The following is a 22,099-nucleotide window of genomic DNA, read 5'->3' as shown; positions in this document are numbered from 1 at the left end:
CTAAAAGACAGGAATGCTATATATGCGGGTAGAGTACAGTAGGGAAGTCTGAGAACGTTGGGGCGCGTCAGCGTAGGAGAGTATGTACATAAACAAGGATACCGCAGAATACTTAATATGGTGTAAAATCACGTACCTTACGGTACGTGTTGAATTAGGTGTTTGTACGTTACTAAAGAGTGTATACTTAGTATCGCGATGTTTCTATTGCTTACATATTGGTGTTGCAAAGTTACGTGGATCTCTTAACTCTATAGTTGCGCATCATGAGTTAGCACATTGTCTTCAGATACTTCTCTTCCCTTTGTATACTGTGGTGACTACTATCCATTTCATAAAGATAGGCCCCTGACTTCGCGGTGCTGCCGTGACGTCCAGTCAAAACTTATATTGCATTGTCGTACCTCGTTGGAATTGCTGGAATGTTTTCTTTTTAATACTTAAGACATAAAAATTTTCTTTGTACTATGTAGTGAGAAAAAAATAAAAATTAATGAGAAAGTGCGTATTTTTTCGTACTTTTTTGGTAGATCAATGTTTATAGAGCTATATCTCAGAAAAGAGATCACGTGAAATAATTTCCTGTGTACAATATGTAGATGCATCCATTAACTGTAAGTTGTGAAAAGTTCAATTTTCATCACTTGATATTTTTTGTGTAATTAAAACAAATGTGCGAAGCTCTGATCTCCTTTACCATGGTAGGTAGAGAAACGTACAAAATACTGTTCGAAAATTTGGAAGTCTAGTGTTCCAAATATTTGGAACTATTAACAAAAAAGGGTTTAGTTGGTAGAGTATTTATTTTTTAAAAAAATATGTTTACTTCAACATGTTCTCTGCGTTAAGCGGTGAGCCATGTTGCAACCCAATCTTTAAATTCTCCGCGCTTATATGAAGAAACAGCATACAGTAAATGGAAGTGCGGCAACGCTGTCGTGCAGTGTTGTCGCGTTCAGGAAGCTTGTAGCGCGAAGCCTACTTCATAAGAATGTAATAGGAAAAAGTATTTATTATAACCTTTCACAACATCATAAAAACATTAATGCATGTACACTCATGTGTAAAATTATTGTCGCATGTCTATAAATATGTTATTGTAGGAATATAATTTGATAACGAATTCGCCTGGTATTTCTTATAATGTTAGTATGTGTATAATCGGCAAAGACATGTAGGCTATGTGGAAAATTTCATGTCAAAAGAGCAGTAAATAAGAACAATAAAACGAAACTAAAATTTTCTTATCCATTTAGCAACATTTTGTTTTACTCATGCTAATTTTCGTATTCTTTTCCTATGAAATTTACCACAAATATACATTTCCCGACTCTACATATAGTATCAGTATTAAAAGTACCCTGCAAAATCATTATCAAATTATATTCTTACAAGAAGACAGTTATAGATATGCGACAATAATTTTGGACGTGAGTGTACACATCTCAATGTAATCGAAATAAAACGTTGAAGTAACACATCCAAAAACTCATCTCTTAATCTATTTACTTCATTCACTTTCGTCATGACTTTGTTGACTCATCGCTGCTCCTGCTATCTTCCCTAATATTTATAAACAATTGCTTCATTTCTACCTCAAGATCTATCAGTTACACACTCTCCAGCTTACGAACATGTTAAAGGTTAAAAAGAAATGTGCCTTGGCAATCACGTGTTCACCCAAGTTCTGCGATCAATTCCCTTGCCGAATGTACAGTAACACAGAATGGGTCCTTTGTTTTCTTTCAACGAAAGAAAACAATGCAATGAGTAGGTGACGAGGGCTTTATTTGCGTCTAATCACGTCGCACTGATTAAGTCTTCAATACTTCCCTTCGGTTCGTAGGCGTCAAAAACTTACACACGCATTCATATCATATGGGTTCATTGCAATGAGACGGACGAACGGGCATTTATATTTTCGTGAGTATATCTTGTGCTTTTTGATTTAAAAAAAAAAATAATAAAAAAAAAAGTGGATATTCCTTCACGAGCGGCGGTATTACAAAAAGAAGAGGCAAAATGTTTAACGATAATGAAATTGCAGAACTGATGAATGACTCTGACTCAGACGGTTATGAGTTAGTAATTAATAGTAAGGACATTGATTATTCTGTGCTCAGTGGCGTATCCGGGAGTGAACAAGATAGTAACTCTGTTTCAAGTAAACCAGAGGCTGCGCCGGAAAAAAAAAACAAAAAAAACGCGTCATTCCTATTCAAAGGCAGATTCTAATGTAGCTTGGAGCTCTTAGATCTGAAAACAGATTTTCTGTGAATTGTAAACTCAATATTACATATCAACTAAGGTTGTATCATATAATAAACTTTGTGCGTGTTTTTGTTTCTGTGCAAGTGTATTTTGTACTGCGTGCAATAAGTGAAGAACTGACAAAAATCAACAAATTTTCGAGGACCATCACATGCAAATCCAAACAAGATAAGAGTTCGCTTTTCTAATTTTGAACACTTGGTACATTTACTGTATATCCTGTTAATTTTTAAGAAATTGGTTTAAAATCTGTGGAGACATTACATTTTTAAAATATCTCTAAAAAGTGACGGACAGTGCGTAACAAGTTTAAATACCCGTCCGTCTGAGAGTGTATACGCGTCAGGAAAATGTGGCAACGTAGCACTCCGTATAAACAGTGAAAGCGAAGGGCGCAAAGCAGAGAAAATCATAATGTCATATTTGTGATTGTTTATCTTTTAAAACAAGTCAAAACAGTTTGGTTGAAAAAGCTACTTTAAGATCTTTCTAAAAGTTTTTTCAGATTGTTAATACACCGCCGCAATTCAGAGATAATGATGTCTCACTTTTTGCTGAATAACAAGATAATTACTACGTGTTGAGTAATGAAATTTTCAGAACTTGCAGGTAATATATGCATCTACATATCTTGCACAGGAAATTATTTCATGTTAACTCCTTTCCGAGATATAGTCCTACAAACATTGATTTACCAAAAAAATACGAAAAAATACGCACTTTTTCATTAATTTCTATTTTTTTCTCATTATACAGTACAAAGAAAATTTGTATGTCTTAAGTATTGAAAAGACAACATTCCAACAATTCCAACGAGGTACGACAATGCAGTATAAGTTTTGACTGGACGTCACAGCAGCACCTCGAAGTCAGGGGCCTATCTTTATGAAATGGATAGTAGTTACCTTACGGGCGAATCTATGCATAAGAGGTTCGTCTTTTATTAATGTATTTTTACGTAGATACGCATCTCACAAGTCAGAACACAACATATTTAGATTATTTACACAGTAGTTATTATGGAGAAGAGTTTGTTTATTTAGAAGTACTCTTTCACAAACTTCAAGCTACGAGTCTGAATTTCGTAAATTCTTGCGAGTTACATTTATCAAGAAGTTTAACAAAATAATTCGTAAACAAGATAGGATTTTCATTTGTCATGTGGGGTTAATGTTTAGCAGAAGGGGTCCAGAAGCACGTAAAAAGGGTTAAGTTTAGAGTTACCCCTCCGCTTTTTATAAAAATCAGGAAAATTTACAGGAGAAATGAGGTAAGAAATGATAATTTGAAGTTTTTATTTGATGTTTTGGAATGTAAGTTCGGCAGGAGAGTTATGCTTAATACGAGAAAAGATATGTGGAAGTTAGTACTATTTGCCGGATGCGGAAGCATTCGCGGAAGGTTTCAGCAGGATGATAGTTCTAAAATATGGCGAACAGGTGTAACGGATGCGCAAAAATAATGAAGAAAACCTTTTAAATTTTTGTGAAGCTCACGGAGTACTGAAGTTAAGTGAAATGTAACAATTTTTAATACTTTAAGCACTGTTTTTGTATGTTGCAAAGTCCAAGGGCACCTTCAGACTGGAGGGGTAACTCTAAACTTAATCCCGTAAAAAAACACAAAATTTACTGGAGAAATGGATGATGCAAGTACTTAGACGTAACATAACGTATCCAAATCTAAGCTAACCGAACTAACCTAAACTAATTTAATATTAGTACAAATAAGCGAAATTCTATTTTTTTTTTTTTTTTTTTTTTTGAAAATCATCCTGGATCCTTACACTGACATAATCTAATATAAACTAACCTAACCGAAGCCAAACTAACCCAACCTAACCTGATCTGAACAGAAAGTGCCAAAATTGTAACTTTTTTAGAAGAAAAAGCTAGAGCCCTTCTGCTAAACATTAGCCGTCATGTGATCAACTCTACGAACTATCAGATAAATACGTTGATAACCAAGTACTATATGATATTTTGCAGGCTTAGAGCTATTTTCTATAGTGCAGTTACTTCATTTGAAGTAATGACCGTTCAGATTGAGAATAGGCCTTCAAATTAAAAAATATTTTACTTTTTTCTACTGTAAATGAATCTATAAGACATTCTACACCCTTATCTCCTTGGCGTATGCCCAAATAATTTCGTAGGTTGATAAGATGGAAAGGTTCTAGAACGTAGGGCTTCCTCCAGGTACGCCACCCAGAGGTCAAGTTCGGTGAATTGCTAAAAAGTAAATTATTTCAAACTTTAACTAACCAAAATACCACTTGCACAAAAGGAGGTTCTAGAACGTAGGGCTCCCTCCAGGTACGCCACCCAGAGGTCAAGTTCGGTGAATTGCTAAAAAGTAAATTATTTCAAACTTTAACTAACCAAAATACCACTTGCACAAAGGGATTTGTTTCAATAATCTACATTATAAAATAATAGGTTTGTGTGTGAGGGTGTGTAATGAGAGGGGTGGGTAGAGCGCACATATGCCCCAAGTATATTTCAAATTATTTGTGTAAACGTATAAAACCCAGACACAACAATCACATATCACATCTACCGCCAATGAACAATTCAGCATCGAATACAAAAACTTAACAATGAAATTTCGAATAAAATAAAAAACAAACTAAAATAAAATTCATGTTCGTAAAATTAACTGCATAATAAGAAAACTTCATTTATTTAATATTATAATTGATTAAAACATTATTATTACTTTATGTATAAAACAATAGACCTACATATAACTAGTGTGGTTAAGTAAAACAAATATGGTAATGAACTGTTCAAAGATTGAAATTCAGTGCTCTTAGTTTCACCATTAATATATTTCAACGATAAGAAAAGCCCAAAAACTGGAAGAAGAGAATAAGGAACGAAACTTGCAGATTTGCAGCAACATGGAGCAGCGGCGTGTCACTAGATTTCTGTTAGCTGGAAGGTTGAAACCAATAATGGTAGTGCAATATGGTGGAAGTTATTTGAGTCGATCACACGTGTAATACGCCTGTTTTCCTGTATCAACTCACGCAGTGTTCTCCGTTACTGCACAGACAGAGCGTCTTTGGCATGCGAAATCTTCAACACTTGTTACACCACTTTTTAACTTATTTGCGCAATTCGTACACTTGTGTTTGACTCAGAACAAATTTCACCATATTGCACTGCCATCCGACGGTGAATTTCGATTGGTTTCAATCCTTCAGCTAAGATAAATCTAATAACACCCTGCCGCTTTTTAATTGGTGCAAACCTGCAAGTGTGCTCCATCTTGTTTCACTTACTCCTAGCATCCCGTTCGCGAGGTGGGCGTGCCAGACCCATCTGATAATAGTTCTAGGACACCACCAAACAATAACAAAGAAACAAAAATTTTGTCAAAGTTTTGTAGTTTTTCTACAACTTTTCCGGTTATTTATCGAGTAGACTTTGTATGTTACACAATCGTTTTTCAATTGCACTCACATATTTTAGCCGTAGTTACAATTTTTATAACGGGTTATTCTCAACCCATGCAATAATGGCAATAGAATTACAGTAAACTACTTTGAATGAGATAAAGGAATCAACAAATGGAATATATTTTGCAGATGTGGGCCAAATTGTTTTAGCTTGGGGTAGGATAGTTCTGCCCTACATTTGCTAAACAGAACCCTCAAAAGATATTAGTTTGTCGCGTTTGGTAGTAATTTGACACAGAAGGATAAAGTAAATGCATGAACAAAGATACTGGAGGTGTGCCAAGCCCATGGTCTCTTTGGAGCACACGTTCTGAACATATATTAGCCTAACATAAGTAAACCTACATTAGAGTAGTATAATACACACACTATATACAGTAATTTAGTGCGCTGGTTTGATTCCCGGTAAGAGAACATTAAAAAAAATTGAATGCCTTACGCTGATTCGGATTCTATCTTAAACTGAAAGTCCATGTATCATATACTCGGTTCTGAAAAGAGACACTTTAACAAACAGGGAATGTAGACAATGAAGAAAATATTGTGAAAGGACAGTACATAACTCCCGTTTCCGCTATTCAAATCCGCTATGGGGGGGTCTTACGATGATCAGCCTGACGCCTTAGACCGGTCGACTACTGTAGTCGGCTGATTAAACATTCTGTGAAAATTTACGTTTATTCTCTGGTATGGAACTTGGATTTTAATTTCACTTCACGTTCACTTTAGGGAAACCAGCAAAATACTTGCGAAGAAAATGTCATTTTACGCGCTATCATTTCTCACTGTTAGTAAGTATGCTTGCACGAGTATCACAATTATCGCTATCACACTTTACTACAACCATAATTCGCAATCAAGCAAAAAAGATTTTTCTTTGGTTGGTAATTTGTCTCTAATGGGAAAGCGTAAGATTAAGGTGCAGACAAGAACTATGGTGCCTCGAAGGCGGACGATGGAATGCTTACGTGATGCTTCCATTTCTGTTTGAGCATTTTCGGTCATTCTTTATTGTATTTTTATTACTGCTTTTCCATTCGTTTTGTGCTTTTTAATTTCCTTGATTGACTTTGTATAGCGATGATTATTGCATGTTTATTGACAATTACGCTTTAAATTGATTCTCAGATATGTTTGTCGCTGCAGCATAATATGACATCTATTCATTAAGTTAATGGTGAATACATATTTACGTGTTATTAAGATTTCGTTTAGTTTGCATTCGGTTTTTTAGTTCCCAACGGAAAGCTGTTATACTTCATAAAAACTTTCATTACAGTCAGTGTACTTTGCCTGTAAATTTACCAAATGGTTGACAACATAAAGTAGATTAGTATTTTTTCCTTCTTTATATTTATGTATTGAAGTCCGGGTAAAAACTTATTGCTCTCCCCCAATTTAAAATTCAATAAATATCATGTAGTATGTAGTATTTCACCTTTACTGGACACATTGCATTTTGGATCCTACTTCAAAATATGAAATGAAAATCATATCTTGTTTCAGGGTGGATTAATTTAAATCAAATTGCGAAATAAATTAATTTTAAGTGAATATAAGTAAAATTCAGTTTCTGTTTTGTTATTTCGATTGTGGAAGATAATAATCATCATAATATAATGAGACTCAAAAGTATGTCCAGTACAGGATGAAAGGGAAAATCTCGTTTTGAACGGATAACTAGATAATCCTGCTTTCTTCTCTTTGTAATATAGTTTTTTTTTTTTTTTTTCGTTAACAATTCCAACGGGGAGATAACCATCGACATTTAAGATGAAAGTTCTTTTGTGTGTGTGTCTGTCTGTTTGCTCCCAGATAATAGGGGCGTATTTAGAGGGGTCTGATCCCCTCACCGAAACATTTTTTAATTTTATTTTATTTTATTTTATTTAATAAAAAATCGATTTAAATCGAAAAAATCAACAAAATGATTTTTTTTAAAAATCATTATTTTTTCCCACCTTGGTTTAACTTTCTATAAGGATTCTACTTCAAATAGTAGGTCATGTCTCATAATAGCCTTGGGAATTAAAAAAAAAAAAAAAAAAAAAAGCTCAAATCAGTTCAATCCAATTCCACTTTTAACAGTATGTTCTGTCTCAGATTACCACGAGTTTGGTAAAAGTATAACGAATTCCTGTTGTACACTGAAATGTCTTAACACTGAACGCAAGAAATATTCATTATTGTTTTAAGTACTCAGCAACTGTGCTGCATGCTACTAGTGTTAAACTCAGAACTCCATTAAAAAAAAGTTAGTAGTTGTCATGAGAAATCTATTATCACTTTTGCTGGGTAATCTGGTACTGCATTCAGTTGAAAATAAGATTCCAAAAAAGCAGACACTGGGTACGGTACGTTATTATAAATATGTGGACGACATACTTTTCTTGTATAAGGATAATTCACAGCTAGATTTTTTACCAAAAGAGACACTGACCAAAGCTTAAAACTTTACTTTATTTTAAATTATAATTTGTAACTGTTTCGGATATCTAGCATATCCTTCTTCAGACACTATCGAAATTGATGAAAATACAGACATATATATAAATGTTGTTACATATATATAGTCATTGTTATAAAAAAAGTTTAAATTCTTTTAACAGACATATATATAGTCATTGTTGTACTTTTTTTAAAAAATTATTTATTTATTTTTCTTATTTACTGAGGCCTTCAGCCACTCCTATAAGTTTTCGTGTTAACTTTCCAATTAATCACGTTCCTTCATTTTTGATTCTTGTAAGGGTCTTTATTATTATTATTATTATTATTATTCTTTTTCTCTGTGTTATTCAAACTTCCTTGCCATAATTCATTAATTGGTAAGCCCCCTGTCCAGTTCATCAGTTTATCTCTTCCTACCTTCTTTATCCAATCCGCTTCTTTCCACTTCCTTATTATCATTCTTTTCTCCATCTCCAATACTTCCGTCTTATCCCAATTAATTCCATGATTCGTCTCCTTAACATGTTAGGGTGTCTGAAGAAGGATATGCTAGATATCCGAAACAGTTACAAATTATAATTTAAAATAAAGTAAAGTTTTAAGCTTTGGTCAGTGTCTCTTTTGTTAAAACAATTAATCCAAAGCCATGAATAGTATTACTATAGATTTTTTACTGAATGAATTGAATTGTATCCATGGTAATTTGAGATTTACAGTTGAGAAAGAAAAGCAAAATGAACCTACTTATATAGATCTCAATAGAAGAAGATATCACAATAAGTTCATTACTAGTGTCCACCACAAGCCTAGAGCTGGTACACAGCACGTACATTATAAATCTGCTCATTCTGCAAGTACCAAAGCAAATATTTGGAAGAATTTCTTTTTACGTGCCATTCGAGACACCTCTCTAAAAACACTTACACATAGAGATTGACCATTTATTGAAACTATACAGTATAAATGGGTACCCAGTTCCATTATTAATTAATTGGTATAACCAGGTTGAAAGGGATTTACGTTGCGATAGACCTGAAACCGACATGAAAGACATAAAATGGGTAGGATTGCATATTTTTTCCAGATTGACAACCGCATTGAATAAGATCTATTCACAATACGGTTTCCGTGCAGCTTTGAAACCCCCCAGAACCTTAGAAGAGAACATTATCCAATTTAAGAGTTTTTACACAGATCCCATTGAAAATTTAGGTTTTTATGTAATAAAATGTAGTTGTTGTGAGAATCAAAAGGTCTATGTCAAGGAGCATATTAGGAATTAAAAAACGGAAAACTCGTTGTTAGATCTGTCAAAACATTTAAATGAAACACAACACAAGGTAGAAGATTCAAAAATTTTATTGCGGGTCAAAAATGAAGTAGACTCAAATTTGAAAATTTATTCATTCAGTAAAAAAATAATAAATTTAAACAAGGGATGGTTAAATGCGAATGGAAAGCTGTAATTAGAAAATTGTCATATCATTGGGTTAACAATAAAAATAATAGCATTAAAGAACAAAATAGCGCACTAATCGACTCAGCCATTATTGGAGTTTGCATCACCACTATTTGATGTTTATTTGCTGTACTTGAAGTGTTTTCCAGCACCGCTCTTCCATTGGTAGGTCCGTATTATTTTATTTTGTGATGTTTCTATTTTTCTTCTTTCTGTTTTTATCTTTCGTGACCAAGATTCCAGGGGAGAGTTGAAAGCTCCAAAGTACAAATAATATTCAGGAATTACAGAAATAGCTATAAATAGAATGAATTCATGAGTTGTTCTTTCGTTCTAAGTTAGGGTTATGGACTACTCACCTGCCTTTTCTCTTTATTGTTTGATGAGGCTTCTACGGTTCTGGGGGGTTACAAGCCTTCCCCTTCTCTCATGCAATCATACTTGGTTAAATTGGCAAAACGGAACACGAAAAGTGGTAAGGCTTATCCTGTCCGTATCCAACCATTGAGGAGCTTGGCCACAGCAAGTTGTCTCTCCTCTTTCGAGGGAGCTACGGGAAAACACATATCGACATCAACACCAGCAGGGACATACTTAAAATAGAAGGGTTCTAGATTTGTATATAAATTGGTATTATGACGAATTGCACATATTCAAGGATATAAACTCAGGGAGTGTTGGAAGACTTGAAACGTCGAAGATCACAAAACTAGATATTGATAAACAATATAGATTAAGGTGCATTTAGGATTAGTATACTAACCATAATATTATTAGGACTGTATATAGTTTGATACGACTGGTTGTTATAAACTTTTGAAGAACAGTGTAGATGTTCTTAAGCGTTAGTCCCGAAGAAAAATATCGGTGGGACGTACTGGAAATATCGGGTAAAAGTTCATTACAATGGAACATTATTTAGGTTAGTTTTTAATATATACACGTTATTTTCCTATTATTAAAGATAGAGCAAGGTAAATGCACATATCCGTTATTTATGAATTATAGCCCGCAGAAAATATGTCGGAACAATATAAAAGGATTCATAACTCAAGGAAAAAATGTTGGTTAAAGATCGGTAAAAGATCATAGTGGTTATTAGTTATTTTGAACGTAGATTCTATTAATATACGAGTGGATATGGAAACCACAAATTTTCAGCTCCTGATTTACCCATTTTCATTTGTAGAAGACGTTAGGAATTTCCTTCTTTGCTTCGAGGCTAATTCTATTTCCGCTTCTGTTCCATATCTACTGGTTCATTAATGGAATCAAAGCTCAAAATAATAACTGTTTTTCTTCCTGACAGTGGCTCGATATTTCATTCTCGAATCGCAACTCCTTATTTTATCGTTCTGATCAGTTTTCTGCGGGCTATTGCTCCGAAATGACACCATTGTGCGCAGCTATATTAATACATTTTGCTTTCATGTCTTCGTGTAAGGATTAATTTCCCAGACTTGTTTGGTGTTGTTTTCGAACACCCTATATATAATCCAGAAAAGAGATAGTGAGCGTTGGGGAAGTAATTCGTATATTGGTAATATAAGTAGCTAGTATGGTATATTGGTAATATAAAGTAATGGAGATTCGCGAGTTCAGACCCTGATTGTTCAGTCTGGACTTATGCGGTTGGAAGAAACTATCATGTATATATATAGACAGTCTTTTGTCTTAGGATTTGCATTTATCATTTTCTTTAGCTTAAAGGGCGTAACTTTAATAGTACTGTCTTTTAACAACGATAGTTAGCCCTAAATTGCTTACTTCGATATGTGTCATCACAAGTGTCATTCGGTAAATCAAAAATTTCTCTTCTATGTGTAAATCAGATCCAGGTATCTTTTGCTGAACTGATGAAAGCTCTGTTGACATTACTTTAAATTTCATTTTCTCTTCACAGGCTATGTACTTGAAATCATCGCCGGCATGCCACGCAATGAGAAGGTGTGCTAAATATTCATCATAAATTGTTTTGAAGTTTCTCATTAGGGCATTCCTTTGCCATAACCGTGTTTGTGTACTTTCTTAAATATTAAGTTCCTTTCATTAAATATAGATCATTTGCATGTACTTTTGAGAATATAGATGCATATTTGCATGCATTTTTAATTTTTGTTTTACGAAATGCATGCATTCCTTGTTTGAATTTGTGATCATTAGAGAATGAATAAAAAATTACGTGCATGTTGTAAGTTGACCCATTCTGAAGCGGGGGAAACAGTTTAAAATGATTTGTAGCAGTTCTGTAAAGTTCAAATTTATGTCTTCAGTGCATGGCCAATGGGACTTTTTTCAGGAAGGCTAAAACAGATTTCCAAGATTTCAAAAATCAGAAAAAGAATGACTTAAGGCACACTTTCTTTTTGATTTTTTGAAGTTTGTTTTGGCTTTCCTGAAAAAGGAATATTTTTGACTTAAACCCTTTTGACCACACATCAAAGATAAGTTCTGTACATAGTAACGTAAGATGTGATGGGGAGAGAGATGTTGAAATTCCCAAGCTCATATTATCATTTGAGGATTTTTGTATAGTATCTTAATGTGGTAAATGTTTTTTGCATCTTGTTCAAGGGGGAAGGTCTTTTTAAACGTGGAACCTCTCTCCTGCTGTGTACGCCACAGACTTTACAATACTATTTTCATCTGTATGATCACAAGTAAACTACAATGAAAAACGAGTATGGAATTACTCATTGAGATGTTTTAAATCTTTACAAAGCGCAGTATGTATAAATCAGTGCTCCTTACAAACTATTTAGATTTGTTAATATTATTTGTAGAGTCAGGCAGAACACAAGAATAAGTTATTTGACTCGTTCATATACAAGAAAGTGTCGGTTATATCATTCTTCTAGTATAATAATAGAGGATTCTACAATAGAGATTTCAGGATCTGATACTATGAGTTCGTACGTGTACAGCTATTCTGATATACAATTCAGAGTTAGGAAGGGTTACAATTAGAATATGAAGAACGTACGTAATTTTTACGGATTTAATAGGATTTGATGTTTTCCTGTGAAGTCAAAAACGTAACTTCATATATATTTCAAAACCCTAAAATTAATCATACAACAACAATAAACACACGAGAGAAATAATTCACTACCAGAAAATCTGTTCTTTGCATGGAAAGGAGGGGGTTTAAGAAAATATTTAGAAGGTATTAACTAACTAACTCTATGGCCTATGGAACCCGGAGGTTCAGTGCCACGTTCACAAAACCTCTCCACTGACTTCTATCCTTAGCCAACTGCATCCAGTTTCTACTTTGTATTCCTATTTCTGCGAGATCCATTATAATATTGTCCTCCCATCTGCGCCTAGGTCTTCGTAATGGACATTTTCCGATTGTATTCCTAGTCAAAACTGAAAGCGTGCCAACACTCGTCCATTCTGGCTACATGACCTGCCCACCTGAGTCTTCTAGATTTGATGATCCTAACGATGTTTGGTAAACGGTATAAATTATGTAGTTCTTCGTTATAAAGTTTCCGCCATTCCCCATTCCCGTTCCTCCTGGGTCCGAATGTTCTTCTCAGGATGAATTGCGTTTTAATTGCCATGGAAAATGGCCCAAAGATTAACCTTTTGGAGCGCAAATACATCCAACGTACTTTCATTTCTTCTTACGAGATCTCGATATTGGTCAGCCACTTTGAAACTAATCAAGAGAACATTTCGGAAAACAAGAAAAGTCTTTCACAAGTTATTCCTTAATTCCACAGAAATCGACAATTCCTAAAATGACTTTTCTTATTTCTAATAGTAAGGAATATTGATTAAAAAGAGAATAATAAGAATCAATTTCTATCTTTTTCATTCTTTCACCGACAGCATTTATGATATTTCGCAGTTACAAATTGGTGGTGAAAGTTTTTTGCTAGCAGACACAACAATGCCCTTCTCGTAGACGCAGCAAATCCCTTTTCGTTGGCTTTTTTCTTTGAACAGAAAACAAGAAAGTAGTAGTTGAGAATGCTAAAAGAGCATTGCGAGAACGAACTTTAAAAGATTTTTTTTTTCTCGAAATTTGTATGAAATTGTATATTAAATGTATTTGATTAAATTCAATAGATAATACATTTACATATTTGAATCCTGCCTATTAGGGAGGGAATCTGTTGAATTAGCTACATTGGGCTGTCACTTTTTATCACCGTATATATATTATATTGAAAATGAAGAAATAACCAGTGGTCACCGATTACTACTTGTTAACAAAATATTTACCATCCTCTTAGGTATTGATCAATTCCAATATCATATGTCTATGACTTACGGTTCCCGAGATATGCCTTCTTAATTCTCCCGAAAACAGAACTTTTTGGCCAATATCTTGGGAACGGTAAGTCATAGAGAGATGATGTTGGTGTTGATCAATACTTAAGAGGATGGTGAACATTTTGGTACCAAATAGTGACCACTGGCCAAATCACACAATTTTCCAGACAGAATTTTAAGCTATTCATGAGCAAGGAATCAAATCTCTTTTTAGATCGTTGTTTAAGAGTACAAGGGGCTGGTGCCTACTTGCGTTGCTTTTGTCAATTTACTTAATCAAATATGAAATACGATATACGGTATTTTACATGAAAAAAATAGTATATTATTAATTATACAACCTTTCGTCAAACAGTGTTAGAAACAATCAGGAAAACTAACATTGATATACACATATTCAGATCATGTCTTGCCCCCCCCCACCACCACCACCACTACTTTTAACGTCTAATCATCGCTACTGTATGTATGTAATACAGACTAGTAAATGCAATGTAATTGTCAAAGTACATTAACATTCTAAATATCAATCACTGACTCTAAGAATTAAGTTTACACTATATAAGTATTTGTTGCTTTTAAATTCATTTTATGTGAGCTCGATTAAATTTAAAAGAAATATATTTTTTGTGTGGAACCTAATATGAAGTTCTGCTTTTTGTCTTTGTATGTCAAGTTTTGGCCTTATATCTAGTATACCCTATTATAATGTCGATCATTTCATTATTCTGAAAATTCCTGATAATATATAAGAAATGTGTTCAAAAGTATCGGTATCGGCAGTATCGGCCACTTCAGTATGGGTATCGGTGAAAAAGTGGTATCGATACATCCCTACCGTTTATATATATAAGATGAAATACAACGTCCAATTTATATATATACTCGTTAGAAAACTTAGGGAAGGGCTGTAAAGAACATGAGATGAAAATAAATGTTAGAAAGACAAAAGCCATGGTGATTGGAACGAAGCGGTCGGAATCAAATGTAGAAGTAGGAAAGGAGAAAGAACAGGTAACTAGTTTTCGATACATGGATATTATTATTAGTGAGGATATAAAGTGTGAACGTGAAATAAAAGCAAGGATAGGAATGGAGAAAGAAAAGTCTATTTTGTGGGACCTTGAATAAAGAGTTGAGAAAAAGACTCATAAAATGCTTCATGTGGAGTATTGTATTATAATTGTCAGAAACATGGATATTACCCAAAAGTGATGAAAAACGACTGGAAGCTTTCGAAATATGGGTGTGAAGAAGAATGGAGAGAGTTAACTGGATCGAGCGTGAAACAAATGAGACGGTGTTGTTTCAGAGAATGATAGGGGAGAAAAGAACAATTTTAGATATCATTAAGAAGAAGAAGAACGGAACATTTTCTAAGAAGGAATTGCTTCATGAATGTAGTGCTAGAGGGTATGGTGGCAGGAAAGAGAGGGAGGGGGAAGGAGACTACAATCAATGGGCTATATTAAAGCAAAAACCAATGAACACAGTGTTGTCCACCACAAACTTACTTATCCGGGGATCAAACCAGGGACCCCACGCACCAGAGGTAAACGCTTTACCGCTGAGACACCGTGCCCTTCCTACCTAAAATTTGAGACTTGGCACATTGAACTATGTATTCTACTGTAAAATGTATATTGAGATTTTTTTCCATTCATGCATAATTCTATCCAATGATGAGTGAAGTGATTCATAGATTTCCATCTTCAAAATTGGTGAAGAAATTCAATTTTTGAACATATCGAAACTGAATTACTATTGTTGTTATATATGTACAGAATGTGCCTTTTTTAGTAAGTGATTTCCTTTACACTTCCATATAACATACCTGATTTATTTAAACAGAACACTTTAATTAAAATAACAGAAACATTACTAAGCATAATATGACATTTTGTTTAATTTAATGTATGTATATGAGTCAGTTTTAGTGAATATACTAAACAACCAGCATGTTTCTTAAAGCCATTTTTTTTTAACCTTTGTAGATATGTAGAAGAGAAAAAGTGTGTTTGATTGTTAAATGTGTGTGTATATATGATAACCCCTAGAAATTGAATGAAATATATTTAATGCATGTTATATAATACTTTGAGAATAAATGTTTTGTTGTGACTAGTAACCTAGCTTAGAATTGTATAAATACTTTGTCTGAAAACCTTGTTAAGTAGTGCTATTTTACACTTGTAACAAGTATAGAGCAGTAACACACATCTCAAAATAAAGCATGTAATCGGAGGTCAAGGTGATATTATGAACTCCTCAAATCAGAAATAAAGTAGGTGGGATACAAGATGAAATAATTATTGTTTGCAAGAGATAACAACGTAGCTAATGCACTAAACCTTTTAAAAATATTCCTGTCAACTTTTATATTCAAAACAATCTTCGTCGTCAGTGCAGTGTTGCAATAAAAAATATTACATAATGTAGATGAACATGGATTTGATTTTCCATTCGCGCATATTATTTTGTTTTAATTGATGACTTTCAAAACTTGTCTTTTTCAGTTCGGAGCAAGAGGTCTAGTGGCTGGCTCGTATACACTTTTTGTACAGTATCGTGATCGATTTCCGATGACGGAGCATTGAAATCATTACGGTAGTTCGAATTCTACCATAAATTGTAGTTTCATAAAATGCTAAAATGCTAAACTTCAACTTGAATGTGGGGGGCGCGGTGGCTCAGTGGTAGAGCGTTCACCTCTGGTGCTTGGGGTCCCGGGTTCGATCCCAGCCCCCGCCAAGTGGACTTTGTGGTGGACAAACACCGTGCTCGTGGGTTTTCTCGGGGTTCTCCCGTTTCCTCCCACTTTCTTCATTCCACCATTTCACTCATCTCTCATCATCACCGTCTCCTTTAGCCTAAGATTTCATTTCATTTCATTTTTTCAACTTGAATGTGCACCTATAGAGAATTTGATATAATCTGTAATAGGCTATTTCTCCCACTTACCATCTACAAACAAACAAACAGTTTGGAGCGGAACAGTTGAAAGAGAGAAAATTCTTCTGAAACGCCAGTAATTAATATAAAGTAATATACGTCCAAGGAAAACCAAACTTACTTGCATTTATATTTCTCAGTGGAAACTATTGAATATATATTACACTTTTCTTATATAAAACTCCCAGTTGCATTTATGCGTTTATATTTAAGAGCAAATGTTGCCATTCAGACGTTATTATTTATGTTCCATTGATGGTATGAATCAGATAATAAAATGTTACTCATTCCCTTGTATTTTTTGGATCAAAATATAGTGTAGTGTAGCCAAACCCAAACTATCACTTAACTCAGTATGATGTGCTTATTTCGTAGAAAATACGAAAACTCGATTTAGGGGCCGTTCAAAAATTTTGTAGTCCCTGATTCAAAAGCTAATTATTGACCAAGATCGCAGTCTTTTGATGCATTTTTAGTTTTCCTAAAATTCTTGTTTATTATGCGTTTGATACATTTGTGCAGACGGGAAAATTGCAAACTAATTTCGTTGTTTACAAGTGACGTCACATGGAAGTGTTGTACTGCAAATTTGTGTGAGAGCAATTGCTTTCATACTTCGTTTTGCGTTGAATATGTAACAATATTTAACACGAGATCAAATATTAAACATGTAGAAGGCTATTAACTTAGTTGTCGTATATGAAAAAATAACTTTTAAAAAAATTGTATTAACATTAGTACATCTACAATGTAGGCTTTTCTTCTCTACAAAATTTCAGTACTTCCTATATATTTTCTAGTGTTAGATTAAATTACTTTGTGTTGCAGTTTTTCTGACATTTTCATTTTTTCCAGTTTTCACTTCTAGATGAAAACCATGCAATATTTGTGCAGCAGTAAAATGCTACTTGTGATTGAACTTGAAATGAGCATATTATTACTATATCACTTTATGCTACCGTTATCCTGAAAGTAATATAATTAGTTTTTTTTTTTTTTTTTTTTTTTTTTTTTTTTTTGTAATAGTAGTCTATACCTTGTAATCAAGAATACAAACTTTGATATTATCTTTTTCGTGCTTAAGATTGTAAAGGAATGTTTCGAAAAGAAGCAGGACACAGCCTATTTGTTATTGAATTCTCTCTACATTTGTCATCATGACAAGTGTAAATTCTGACGTGGTACCTCTTTATGATGAAGCTAAAACATTAATTTTTCAAGTTTTACATTTGTTTCATGATATATCATCCCTGTATTCTCTTTGTATGAATGTATTAGTTATTCGCCTTGGTTACAGTTCTCTATTTCTCATTATCTCCATTAATTGAGAGAACATACTTCAGTTCTTCAGGACATTATCATGGTATCTTGAGATAATTACCATCATGAATATCCTGAGATAATTACCATGTACATTGAAGTAAATCATTCATTCAAATTGGTAAAAGAAAATTTTAAACTAGTTCGTAAAGTGCACTTGAACTTTTCACTTTTTGTCTTATTTTTTTGTAGGAAGAATAGATTGTTTGTGTGTGTGTGTGTGTGTGTATGTGATAGTACGTAAATGTTCACGCTTAGTAAATATATTATTTTAGTTTTTTTTGTTTGTGTTCCCTTTTGTTTCAGTTGCCTGCATGACCCTGAACAATGGCTGCCTATGTAAGTCGCACTTTCTCTTTGATGGCGGGGGATGGCCCTAATGTGAGACCTTCCCTTTTGGGGGTTGATTCTCGGAACTTCCGTGATTCCTCTCCTCTGCAGATATTTGTGAAAGCCAAGAAGAAGATCAATGATATCTTTGTTGAGATCGAAGACTATGTGAAGGATAGTGTGTCCTATTTAAATAGTAAGAAGTCTTTTTTTTTGTAATTGTGATTATATTGTATTTAAAGTACAGTATAAACCCTCCAAGATAGACACTTGTTTAAGAGGGTTAGGTGACCAAAAGAAAGGATTCCTTTTTACAAAAGTTCAAGATAGGGGTTATGTAAGAGGAGAAAAAAATGACTAATAAATAAAATGGTTTTCTTCTGTTTCAGCAAAATGGTGTCCATCTTGAAGGGGTTTTACTGTACAAAGTGTTAGAAATGATAAAATTTTTAATACTTGTAGGCTTAAGCTAATTATACGTATGTAGATAGGTTAAGAACTGCACATCGATGTGATCCCAGCGCCCGATCTTATTTTATCTTGATTTTTTTTTTTTTTTTTTAAATACCAAACTCCCCTTTTCACGAATAGATGGATGAATGAAAAGAGATACATAACGTGGAGCTCGAAAATGTATCCACATAACCGAGTATTATATTGCAATTGATATTACTTGTCCTTTTTGATAGCTTACTGCGCGCACCTGGTGCTCAATGATGTGTTGCCAGCTTTTGTGTCGGGTATTGAAACACGAAATTATTCACTGCAATTAAATCTCAGTTTTATAAAATTAAAAGATACAAAAGAGAACTAAAAGGAATGCTCTCAATAATCGGCAGGTTCACTGCTCAAGTTTACATTCGACTAAAACAATGTGCATTTGTTTATATTCAAATTGGCGACGTGCGGAAAGGGTGGAATATTTACTATTGTAGCGCGAGAGAAATAAGCCACTATAATTGGCTGAACGTGCTGTTGCCATAGAAACATTTCTTTTTGCCTGATTGTTATGACCACGTGCAGGAAGGAAAAACAAAGGAAAGCAACTGTCAGAAAGGACAAATTGTATCAAATTGACTGTGATCAAATATTACAAGAAAAGTCCTAGGAGTCTAGGGAGTGGAAAGACAATATAAATATAGGTTGCTCACTCGCTTTTGGCGCCTGACTGTCGCTTATAAAAATTAAAGGAAACTATTGGTTATAATGTATTGGTATGGACATAATCATGATGTATTAAAAACAAGGTAACGTCATAGCAAGTGTTGGAAGTGGATCCCGTTAGCATCAGTGCCTCGTCTCGCCATACTACAGAAAGTAGCCGCAACATATCATGAGTTACGGCACCAAATCTCGCCGAATATAGTATCCCGAATAGTTCATGGCTTCTTGCGATAGACCTTCCATTTCAGTATGACATATAGGAAAAAATCGCGTGAGGTTGACAGGCGGTCCGGATGGCCAAATCCTTTGGAAATGACACGATTTTCGAACGAGGACTTTTCTGCGTGTTCGGCGTTCATTGTCATTCTGCAGGGCCAAAAATTCAGAGTGAAAGCACATGTTCGTTTAGTCGGTATTTAACAACAGAATCGCTCACGTCAACGTACCATTCTTCTCACAGATTCCATTGCTTTAAGACGAATAGTTTAGATCTTATAAATGAAAATCAAGGGGACAAGAACAGGTGAAACACCACAAACAATTTTTATCCTTGGGATGGTTGCTAATAACCATGATTGGATTGGTTGCCACAGGATGAGATGTGTTAACGAGAATTTGTTTCTGCGAAGTTTGAACCTTCAAGATTTCTTTCAGCCCTTCTGGAATTCGATGTATTCAGCTTACTTATAATTTGCCACTAGTGTGTTTTGTTCTAAACATCACTACAATAATGGAAACAGGTGAAGATTTGATGGTTCCAAGTGTGGAAAATAATAGAGATGAAAATGTCTCTGTGGAACGCGTATAACTCATTATCTAAATATGCATTGTTTTGATGGAAAAGATAGAATTTTTTCACGCCTTGCAGTAGAAGTGACATAAATAAATTCCGTTTTGAAAAAAAAAAAAAAAAAAAAAAAAATCAGGATAATATAACAAAGCAATCATATTATGTTTCGAACTCAATATAAGAAATAGGTAGATATTCTCCCATTGGAATTTTTTGCTTTTTCTCAAAATATTTTATTTAAGAATCTTACATTCAGCAGAAGAAAATAGACACACAGACAAAATAAACGTTACCTCTTTGTAATGAGTATGGATCATAGTGATAGAAAGAAAGAGACGATAGAAAAAAATCTGATTAGTGATGTGTGCCTATATTGTTTGGTATCGGTTGATTCTGCAGGATAACGTTTAACTTTGGTCGTCATTTTACAAGAAACATGAGAACTTCAGAAATGTGCATACAAATAATATTACTTGTTCCAGTGATCTTTCATTGTTCTGTTATTTCTACAAGTAGATACTATATTTAGTAAGAATTCAGATTTAGTTATGTTTAATTGTGAACAAATTCTATTTTCCAAAATTGGGAACACGTAACTTAATCTGTTGACTTTCTAGAGGAAGTTCTTAAGTCTGGAGTAGGGTTGATGACCTTCTTCACTGTTCTGTTTCGCAACCTAACTTCTTGTAACCTAGTGTTTATGAAGTACTACAAAGACTACGCAATATGACAACCTGGAAGGTCAAAAGAAACATAAGAAAGATTGAAATATTGTTAAAGAAAATGACATTTTAATATACTACGTGATCATCGATTTGTTAAAAACTTTCGGTTAATTTTCACCACGACGTATACATGGCGTCTTCTGGAAAATTAAATGTCAAGCGGATTCCTGACAAGCTCTACCTTCGTACTAAAAAGATTATTAAACAGAATGTTAAAATTTCATCTATTCTGGTCTTCAGGTTGTTATATCATCGTAAGAAAATATTGCAAGTTTTGTATAGTTGATAAGAAAAATTAATATACAAGAATTTCTGTCTCCAGTTTTCATGCTGAGTTTACATAGCTTTAAATATCATTGTCTTAAGCGTCGTTCAGAGAACATTACAATGTTTTAATATAGATTTTGCTTCAATATTCATGAAAAAATGAAATGAAATCTTTCAGTTTAACGTCCCACGTTATGCCCTTCAGGTAAAGGAAACGATGATTAAAACAAGTGAATGGTGATGGAAGAATTGGTGGAATGAAAAAGTTGGAGGAAACCCAGGGACACGATGTTTTCGAAATCTGAGAAAACCCAGGGTCACGATGTTTTCCACCTCAAGCTTACTTGGCTGGGGATCGAAGCATGGACCTGACACACCAGAGGTAAGCGCACTACCACTGAGCCACCGCGCCCCCCTCAATAGTGCTACTTGGAGTGACGATGGTAATAATTGTACTACAGGAAGCGTTACAAGACTACGATATTTCTTTTAAGTTTTGAATTTTCCTGACGCTTCACCCGACAAAACGCGAACATTTATTTATTTATCTTTTGGTAACCTGGAAGCCTATGTGGTAATTGAAATATATTAAGTAAAGAAGTGTATGTTATTGTGTCTTA

General features: G+C 34.0%; 1 protein-coding gene across 3 annotated transcripts in view; it reads left to right on the top strand.

The window, feature by feature from the left end:
• The window catches only part of Marf (Mitochondrial assembly regulatory factor), a 71,361-nt gene that overhangs the window by 995 nt on the left and 48,267 nt on the right, over positions 1–22,099 (top strand). For 2 of the 3 annotated variants that reach the window (XM_081739623.1, XM_081739626.1), the window contains exon 2: positions 18,510–18,729. In XM_081739623.1, coding sequence (XP_081595749.1) covers positions 18,531–18,729 — 199 coding nt within the window. In that variant the 5' untranslated portion in view covers positions 18,510–18,530. Of the gene's footprint in view, positions 1–11,547; positions 11,592–18,509; positions 18,730–22,099 lie in introns of all 3 variants that reach the window. The other variant, XM_081739625.1, reaches the window with a different exon arrangement.

The sequence above is a fragment of the Thermobia domestica genome, chromosome 15 (genome assembly GCF_964235325.1).
Source record: "Thermobia domestica chromosome 15, izTheDome1.hap1.1, whole genome shotgun sequence".
Taxonomy (NCBI): Eukaryota; Metazoa; Arthropoda; class Insecta; order Zygentoma; family Lepismatidae; genus Thermobia; species Thermobia domestica.
This window is presented reverse-complemented; position numbering and strand designations above follow the sequence as displayed.